A 10035-nucleotide genomic window follows, 5' to 3' on the forward strand; every position below is an offset into this window, starting at 1 on the left:
GGTGGGGGGGGTAGATGGGGGTTAGGGTGTGGAAGCCACGCCCCCTCCCGCCCCAGAACTCAGGGGGAAGTTTTGTGAGCGATCGCAGTGCTAACGCTCTGGAACGCACCGCTTTCGGAGTGAACAAGGCCTAACTGTTTGTCTGGAGTTCAACTAAGCTACAGAGTTTTTTTTTTTTTCTTCCTTTTTTGTATTAGATTAAGAAATGAAACAGATTAGAACTCATCGCGAAGGCAAGACGGGAACAAAAAGTCCATTTCAACACTTTTCCAATTATAAATTCCATCCTTAATAATTTCAGCCTTCAGAAAGGACGCATTTCCCTGCGGACTCTGCTTCCTTCCAAATTACTGCGTTACACTGCGGTTCGGAAGATCAAATACAAATGATTTCATCTTTTCTTATGTTATAATGAATCGATCTTCAGTCGGTCACCTGTGTTATCTCCGGAACTTTTATCTGATTTATGGATTTAATGAAGGTTTGTTATTGAAGTAAAAATTCTATCTGACTTTTAACCACTTGAGGGATTTTTGAGCATAGGCGATACGTCCTAAGAAGCTTCAACAAAGTATATAGGATGCACCTCTTATGTCTGACTTTTCTACCCCTGCCGCTATTTCCAGCAACTACTGGCTGTCAAATTGACAGCTGGGATTGGGCAGCCGCTCCGGTGTAAAATAGCATCAGATAGTCTGCAGGTGACTTTGAATAAATACAATGAATCAATATATTGCGTCATTGTATTCACTGTTTTATTCATATGTAGACCTAATCTGCAAAGGACAATACTTAAAGTGACACTAAACTCCGGAATTAAATCTTAATAACCCCTCCGAGTCCCCGAACTCTGAACAACAATGTATCTTATTTGTATGGGGGGGCGGAGCTTAGAGCGGTGACTACTGCAAGCTGTAGCTCCCTATATATTGAGCTTAGGGTGACGGGAGGACGCTAGTTTGTGTCCTCCCGTTACCCTAAGGAGAACTATGGGGAAAAGCCCTGACCCCATAGTTCTCCTTTTAAAGCCAAACCTCTTCTTAGTTTTGGATGAAATGAGGAAAGGTTAGAGTGTCTGAGGTCTTTAGTTCTGCCTATGCCCCCCTTTTTGGGAGGATTCCCCCTATTTTCTCTATCATGGTGACACAACCCTTCCCTTGTCATTGGGGGGGGGGGGTTCATAGATTTAGTATTTGTTCCCTCTAGTGGCTGATCTATAAACATCTACTTTTAAGACAAAAATATGGAATATGGAATTTTACACATGTCAAATTTTGCAGGAGTCAAATCATTTGCAGGAGCCCCAGTGGGCTACTTTGGGCGGCATTGCCCAACACAGTCCTAATGTAAAGACAAGGCAAACAGCCTCACCTCGTATAGGACCTAGTTACACCGCAGCCATACGTTGGTGTGCATTGAGATAAAATGGTGCAGGCAATATCTGATCCCAGCGCAGAGCCCTACGATGTGCTGCAGCTCATAGAATTAACAATGAGCACTGTCAATGCGTTGCAGTGCATGTTCACATCGCAGGCTAGTGCACACACGTTATGTGCTATGCATTATACGCTGCGTGCTGTGAACAAACCCTCGTTTCATTTTGGAGAAATTAATTGGAGCAAATTGGTAAAGCAATTGGTGGAGCAAAATTAGCCTTATTGGAATGAGGGTGCCTTCGGTGCTATGGGCTTTAAAAGGCTCCTGAGCGGTTTTATGTGTTTTATTTTCCTTTTGTGTATTTTGTTGACATTTATCGTTCACCCCCACCTTTGTTATGAAGATGAGTAGAAGGGGAGGTGTTGTATAGTCCTTAGAAGTTCAATAAAATGGCCAAAAATGGCCCATAGTCTCCAGCTCACCAGCACACTCCTTGTAAGACTATACCTGGCCATGCTGGTGCTTCTGCGCATGCGCGTACGCCTGTCTTCCACCTTTGCAAGAAACAGGCACTATTGTGCATGCACGCTCAACGGACGTGTGTGCGGAGACGTGGTAACGTGTCACGCAGGAAGTGATGCAGCTTCCCTGGATTGATGGCCCTATTAAACTTGCCAGTCCTATGGATCATTGCTGGATGGTCTTTCAGCTCCTGTGTGTGTTCCTGGGTCTCTGCCTGTTCCAGTGTTCTGCTGCTTGACCCGGATCTCCTTGACTACGCCTGACTCCTGCCGCCCCTGACCTCTGCTTGCTCCTCAACTACTCTTCTGCCTGCCGCCCTTGTACTTCGCTGCCCGATCGGTGTTGCCCCTGGCCTGCCTGACTTCGTTCTGCTCCAGCCGTATTCCTGGTGGTCCTTCCAGCTGCATCTACACCTGCTTCCTTGCAGACCAGCTTCGGACTCACCCAGGCACAGTGCCCTGCACCCTCTGGCACCGGTGCTGCTCTCTGTCAACTCACTCCCTGTCACCACTCTCAATGGTGCGGGACAAGAGTTGCAAAGGAGGCCTCCTCAACTACTCGGTTCTCTACCAGGTACGTGATACTCCTCACGAGCACAAACCTGATCCATTTAAGTGCGGTACTTCAGATCGCCCATAACACGGAGCTTCTCATGGGAGCACATCCAGTCCACATCCCTAAATTTAAGGAGGACCCGACCTAAATGAATGAACCTGAACCCTTCCCTTTAAAATTGAGTCTGGGTCCTGGAAGGCTTTGCTCAAGATGTGGCTCATATGGACTGAGATCTTCAGCTGACAATCATCATTGCTGATCACAATGACCCCTGAGATACTTCACATGGCCAACTTCTTCCAAAAGTTGTAGAAGAAGCCTAAACCAATTCCTATCACCATTCCTGCCCTAGTATAACAATTCTGCTCCTGCAGTGTTGTCACCCCTAGGTCAGGGAATGTGTAACGACTAAAAAAGGAGAATGTGTCAGAGGTTCTGTAAACCTAATATTTCCTTAAAACTGATCCTGGCTCATAAGGACTTTCCTCACATCAGTGGTGATCACCACGAGCCCTGAGGTTCTTCAAGTGGCCATCTTCGTCCAAAAGTTATAGAAGAGGCCTAAACCAATTCCTACCACGATTCCTGCCCTAGTATAACAATTCTGCTCTTCCAGTGTTGTCACCCTAGGTCAGGTAGTGTGTCAGGACTTAAAAACAGAGAGTGTGTAAGAGGTTCTGTAGTCCTAATACAATTTCTGTCCAAGGAAGGATGCTGCTCCTCCATAAATTCAATGGTAGAGTGCACGTTGTCACCCTAGGTCAGGGAGTGTGTAAGGACTAAACAAGCAGAGTGGGGTTCTGTAGTCCTAATACAATTTCTGTGCAAGGAAAGATGCTGCTCCTCCATAAATTCAGTGGTAGAGTGCGCGTTGTCACCCTAGGTCAGGGAGTGTGTAAGGACTAAACAAGGAGAGTGGGGTTCTGTAGTCCTAATACAATTTCTGTGCAAGGGAAGATGCTGCTCCTCCATAAATTCAGTGGCAGAGTGCGCGTTGTCACCCTAGGACCGAAAGCGTGTTACCGGCAGGTTACCCTCCCCCCCAATGCAGCTGCCACATGTAAAGACTGATAAGGCTGCAGCACATTACAATGTTCTTCTGGAGGTTCGGAGACGCTTTAATGCTGAATGGACAGAAGTCTAATCACGGCGCAATTCTCCTTTATCTGCTAATAATACAGAGCAAGGTTCACATTACCCGGAGCAAATAGGCAAAGCTCTATTACCAGGAGACGTGAAGAGCACTTCAACTAATGACAGATATTTCCCGCTAAATGGCCTATTCTTCCACCAAAATCTATTTCCGCGGCTCGGCGGCCCCGACTCGTGACATGTTTGCCCACCGCCGGCAAGTTAAGTGATGGTTCTATTGCCTAATTGCGGTATAGATCTCCTCAGGTTTTTTATGGTTGGTGAGAAGACGCGGAATTAGCGGAGTAATGGGGGCAAGGCGGAGAGTCCGGCTGATTGCACATTTCTGGATTGCTCAGCGTTCCATTCTCGGATCCGTTAATTAATAAATATCCCGATAGGAGCAAGTCAATGGGAAGATTCATCATCGGTAACTCCTCGTTATGTTTGTAGGGGATGATGTTCTTCTAAAAAAAAAATGCGGCAACTACTACTTATCCGATTTCATCAGCAGACGGGCCCCCACCATATCAGTGCATTGTTCTCCTGAATAACGTGGGTTGGTGGACTCTGCTCCTTCCTCTATAACTCTCCTCTCCTGAAATACTCTGCTCTGCTGGAGGACTCTGCTCCTTCCTCTAACTCTCCTCTCCTGAAATACTCTGCTCTGCTGGAGGACTCTGCTCCTTCCTCTAACTCTCCTCTCCTGAAATACTCTGCTCTGCTGGAGGACTCTGCTCCTTCCTCTAACTCTCCTCTCCTGAAATACTCTGCTCTGCTGGAGGACTCTGCTCCTTCCTCTAACTCTCCTCTCCTGAAATACTCTGCTCTGCTGGAGGACTCTGCTCCTTCCTCTAACTCTCCTCTCCTGAAATACTCTGCTCTGCTGGAGGACTCTGCTCCTTCCTCTAACTCTCCTCTCCTGAAATACTCTGCTCTGCTGGAGGACTCTGCTCCTTCCTCTAACTCTCCTCTCCTGAAATACTCTGCTCTGCTGGAGGACTCTGCTCCTTCCTCTAACTCTCCTCTCCTGAAATACTCTGCTCTGCTGGAGGACTCTGCTCCTTCCTCTAACTCTCCTCTCCTGAAATACTCTGCTCTGCTGGAGGACTCTGCTCCTTCCTCTAACTCTCCTCTCCTGAAATACTCTGCTCTGCTGGAGGACTCTGCTCCTTCCTCTAACTCTCCTCTCCTGAAATACTCTGCTCTGCTGGAGGACTCTGCTCCTTCCTCTAACTCTCCTCTCCTGAAATACTCTGCTCTGCTGGAGGACTCTGCTCCTTCCTCTAACTCTCCTCTCCTGAAATACTCTGCTCTGCTGGAGGACTCTGCTCCTTCCTCTAACTCTCCTCTCCTGAAATACTCTGCTCTGCTGGAGGACTCTGCTCCTTCCTCTAACTCTCCTCTCCTGAAATACTCTGCTCTGCTGGAGGACTCTGCTCCTTCCTCTAACTCTCCTCTCCTGAAATACTCTGCTCTGCTGGAGGACTCTGCTCCTTCCTCTAACTCTCCTCTCCTGAAATACTCTGCTCTGCTGGAGGACTCTGCTCCTTCCTCTAACTCTCCTCTCCTGAAATACTCTGCTCTGCTGGAGGACTCTGCTCCTTCCTCTAACTCTCCTCTCCTGAAATACTCTGCTCTGCTGGAGGACTCTGCTCCTTCCTCTAACTCTCCTCTCCTGAAATACTCTGCTCTGCTGGAGGACTCTGCTCCTTCCTCTAACTCTCCTCTCCTGAAATACTCTGCTCTGCTGGAGGACTCTGCTCCTTCCTCTAACTCTCCTCTCCTGAAATACTCTGCTCTGCTGGAGGACTCTGCTCCTTCCTCTAACTCTCCTCTCCTGAAATACTCTGCTCTGCTGGAGGACTCTGCTCCTTCCTCTAACTCTCCTCTCCTGAAATACTCTGCTCTGCTGGAGGACTCTGCTCCTTCCTCTAACTCTCCTCTCCTGAAATACTCTGCTCTGCTGGAGGACTCTGCTCCTTCCTCTAACTCTCCTCTCCTGAAATACTCTGCTCTGCTGGAGGACTCTGCTCCTTCCTCTAACTCTCCTCTCCTGAAATACTCTGCTCTGCTGGAGGACTCTGCTCCTTCCTCTAACTCTCCTCTCCTGAAATACTCTGCTCTGCTGGAGGACTCTGCTCCTTCCTCTAACTCTCCTCTCCTGAAATACTCTGCTCTGCTGGAGGACTCTGCTCCTTCCTCTAACTCTCCTCTCCTGAAATACTCTGCTCTGCTGGAGGACTCTGCTCCTTCCTCTAACTCTCCTCTCCTGAAATACTCTGCTCTGCTGGAGGACTCTGCTCCTTCCTCTAACTCTCCTCTCCTGAAATACTCTGCTCTGCTGGAGGACTCTGCTCCTTCCTCTAACTCTCCTCTCCTGAAATACTCTGCTCTGCTGGAGGACTCTGCTCCTTCCTCTAACTCTCCTCTCCTGAAATACTCTGCTCTGCTGGAGGACTCTGCTCCTTCCTCTAACTCTCCTCTCCTGAAATACTCTGCTCTGCTGGAGGACTCTGCTCCTTCCTCTAACTCTCCTCTCCTGAAATACTCTGCTCTGCTGGAGGACTCTGCTCCTTCCTCTAACTCTCCTCTCCTGAAATACTCTGCTCTGCTGGAGGACTCTGCTCCTTCCTCTAACTCTCCTCTCCTGAAATACTCTGCTCTGCTGGAGGACTCTGCTCCTTCCTCTAACTCTCCTCTCCTGAAATACTCTGCTCTGCTGGAGGACTCTGCTCCTTCCTCTAACTCTCCTCTCCTGAAATACTCTGCTCTGCTGGAGGACTCTGCTCCTTCCTCTAACTCTCCTCTCCTGAAATACTCTGCTCTGCTGGAGGACTCTGCTCCTTCCTCTAACTCTCCTCTCCTGAAATACTCTGCTCTGCTGGAGGACTCTGCTCCTTCCTCTATAACTCTCCTCTCCTGATATACTCTGCACTGCTGGAGGACTCTGCTCCCTGCTATCCATACTACATAAAATAAATGTCATTTAGATTAATACAGAAGTGTAGAATTCCTCACCTGATCTACACGCCAGGTCCACATCTTTATCAAATTCAGACTGTGGGGGACAAAAACACAAAAGAGTTACAATTGCTTCGTCGTTTAAACAGATGTTACAGCAGAGAAGTTAGTCAGATGAGGTCACAATTGCCCTGTGCTGCTTCTGGGGGGTCAGTCAAGCTGATCAGGTGTTGTGACATAACAGAAATGAATATATCAAAACTCTAGTGAGATCTGTTCTCTCTTCAAAGAAAATCAAAGATAAAGAAAAAGAATGACGACTTGTCTTATTAATGATGAAATGACAATACCGTGTTTCCCCGAAAATAAGACACTGTCTTATATTTTTTTTGGGCTAAAAAAAAACACGCTAGGTCTTATTTTCGCGGTAGGTCTTATTTTCGGGGTAGGTCTTATTTTCGGGGAAGGTCTTATTTTCGGGGGTAGGTCTTATTTTCGGGGGTAGGTCTTATTTTCGGGGGTAGATCTTATTTTCGGGGTAGGTCTTATTTTCGGGGCTAGGTCTTATTTTTTTTTAATGTATAACAACCCAAAGTTAATGCAAATCCAAATTAAATAATCCAAAATGGCAAAGTTAAGAATATGGTGATCAGGGCGATCAGGGGCGCCGTACTTTTCCCAGAGCAATTTGGTAACCAATCGCTGGCCAGGATGAGCGAAGCGCGCTTTCACTATGGATTCCTCACAGGCACGGAGCGCATTTGGTATGACTCCGCCTGTGACAGGAGGCGGGGCTATAGAGGAGGCATCGGCTTATGCGGCTCTGCTCCCTCCGCTGCCGCCTCGCTTCCTCTAGCGCCGGCTTCCTTGGCACCGTTGATTCTCTCCCGCGGCTCTTCAAGTTCCCCCTTATGCCGCCACCGGCCCTGGGAACGGTCACAACTAGGTCTTAATTTCGGGGTAGGTCTTATTTTCGGGGGAAACACTGTAACTCTATAGGCTTGGTGATGTCAATTTGGTATCACTCCGCCTGTGACAGGAGGCGGCACTATAGAGGAGGCGTCGGCTTATGCGACTCTGCTCCCTCCGGTGCCGCCTCACTTCCTCTAGCGCTGGCTTTCGTTGGCACCGCTGATTCTCTCCCGCGGCTCTTCAAGTTCCCCCTTATGCCACCGCCGGCCCTGGGAATGGTCACAACTAGGTCTTATTTTCGGGGTAGGTCTTATATTTTAGCAATTCCCAAAAATGGTACTAGGTCTTATTTTCGGGGGAAACAGGGTATTAGGGGCTTATAGGCTAATATTCGGTTCTTTATATAATAATTACTAGAATGACTTTGCAGAAAAATGTTGTTAGAACCGACGGATGTTTTTGGGATTCTTCCTGTGATCGGTGAATGCAGTTGGTCTCCATGATCTACAGTCAGGTATTGGGGAGTATGAAGGTCAGTCAGGCTGATTTATCCAACACACACCAGACCAATCAGGAATCCCGATTCCTGGAAACCTGCACAGAGGGATTCCTTCAATCTATAGGTGCGGTCACATTTATTTGGGGGTAGACACGTGTTATTCGTTTAATTTCCGAATAAAAATTCGGACTAATTTTCCGTCATTCGCACACATCCGAATTTGCCGAATCCCAATGCGTCCGAAATCCGAATGACCATTTCCAAATTGAATGGGACATGTGACTTTTCTGGCCAATCAGATGTGTTTTTCGGTTTAATGCATCCGAATGGGTCTGAACACAAATTTTTGTTACGGCAACATGGGAGCCACATACAGTATACAGGTGAAACTGGAATAATGAGAATATCGTGCAAAGTTCATTTATTTCACTCATGCAACTTAAAAGGTGAAACTAATATATGAGACTCATTACATGCAAAGCAAGATAGTTCAAGCCGTGATTTGTCATCATTGTGATGATTATGGTTACAGCTCATGAAAACCCCAAGAACCCCAAATTCACAACCTCAAAAAAGTAGATTATTACATGCAATCAATAAAACAAGGATTGTACATAGAACAATATCGGACCTCTGAAAAGTACAAGCATGCATATGTACTCAGTACTTGGTTTGGGCCCCTTTTGCAGCACTTACTGCAATTACTTTTGCACGATATTCTAATTATTCGAGTTTCACCTGTATACATATAATACTAAAGCTGAGGACTCCAAGACCCGAATGGCATTCGGGATCCAAATTTCCGTATAGCATTGGGGAGCTCCTGAATGCCCTTCGGGTCTGGGAGCCTCAGCTTTAGTAATATATGTATGTGGCTCCCAGACCCGAATGGCATTCGGGATCCGAATTTCTGAATTGCTTCCGGGAGCTCCTGAATGCCATTCGGGTCTGGGAGCCATATACATATATTACTAAAGCTGAGGCTCCCAGACCCGAAGGGCATTCAGGAGCTCCCCAATGCTATACGGAAATTCGGATCCCGAATGCCATTCGGGTCTAGGAGGTTCAGCTGTAGTATTAATATCTGTAGATGGTTTTCTGTGATATTCGCGTAAATTTGTAAACTCATCTGAAACTAATGAAATTCGTATTTCGCCCAAATATGAAACCCGAACCGAATTGAAGTACAGATCCAAATCCTGAAATAGCAAAATATTCAAACCGAATTCTTCCACGGGTTACATGTCTATGCGGGGGCTGTTACTCTACCAGATCTTCATGACAGTGCTACAAGCAGTGGCGTCACAATTGGGGGTGCGGCCCGCACACAGGTGCCACCATTGGAGGGGTGCCACCAAAATGACTGACGGTCATTTTGGTGTCACTCCCTCTGAAAAGTCGGGCGCTCGGTCATGGACCGAGACCCCAACAGTGTCTGGAGAGAGATGGGGACCTGGCGGCATACCTCATCCCACCGGGTGAACGTCCCCTCTCCTCTCTCTGCTGGCGTCCACCACCAAGATGGCCGTCCACCACCAAAAAGATGACGTCACGACAGGGTGCCACTCGGTCTCCGCTCCGGGTGACACCTGGCCTCGGGATGCCCCTGACTACAGGACTCATCGTATCAATAACATTCATATGGAGTACATTGCATCATACCGCTGCTTTCTTGTCTTTCAGCCCCACCATGGCCGTGCAGATGTACGGGTTATTGGCTTCCTCCAGCTAGAAGGAAAAAAGAAGACAAAATTCCCATCAAATAATAGTGATGGACACAGGTAAGGATGGCAGAGCGCTCTACTTACAAAGCCAAAACAGCAGCAAGGATCTGATTGGCTCTCACGGGCGCCTCAATTCCCCTTTTAACCTGTTTTTACATAAATATCATATTGTGTCTAATTTCACTTCACAGGGTTGATACATTCAAGGAAATCTGACTTCTTCTTCCGAAATGACTAGTTCCTTGGCTGTCGCCCTAATCCCAGGGCCGGATTTACTCTCTCTGCTGCCCCAAAGCCAGGTTCCTCAACGCGCCCCCCTACCTGCCAACCCCCCCCCAATGGAGAATGGCA

General features: G+C 47.6%; 1 protein-coding gene across 1 annotated transcript in view; it reads right to left on the minus strand.

Annotated features, from left to right (window-relative positions):
* LOC108796840 (brain-specific angiogenesis inhibitor 1-like) overlaps positions 1-10035 on the minus strand; it is a 368891-nt gene that overhangs the window by 9399 nt on the left and 349457 nt on the right. Inside the window, exon 37 of the mRNA XM_018568381.1 lies at positions 6607-6646. Within this exon, the coding sequence (XP_018423883.1) occupies positions 6607-6646 (40 nt within the window). The remainder of the gene's footprint in view (positions 1-6606; positions 6647-10035) is intronic.

This window comes from Nanorana parkeri, unplaced genomic scaffold (assembly GCF_000935625.1).
Source record: "Nanorana parkeri isolate BGI_ZX_2015 unplaced genomic scaffold, ASM93562v1 scaffold1180, whole genome shotgun sequence".
NCBI lineage: Eukaryota > Metazoa > Chordata > Amphibia > Anura > Dicroglossidae > Nanorana > Nanorana parkeri.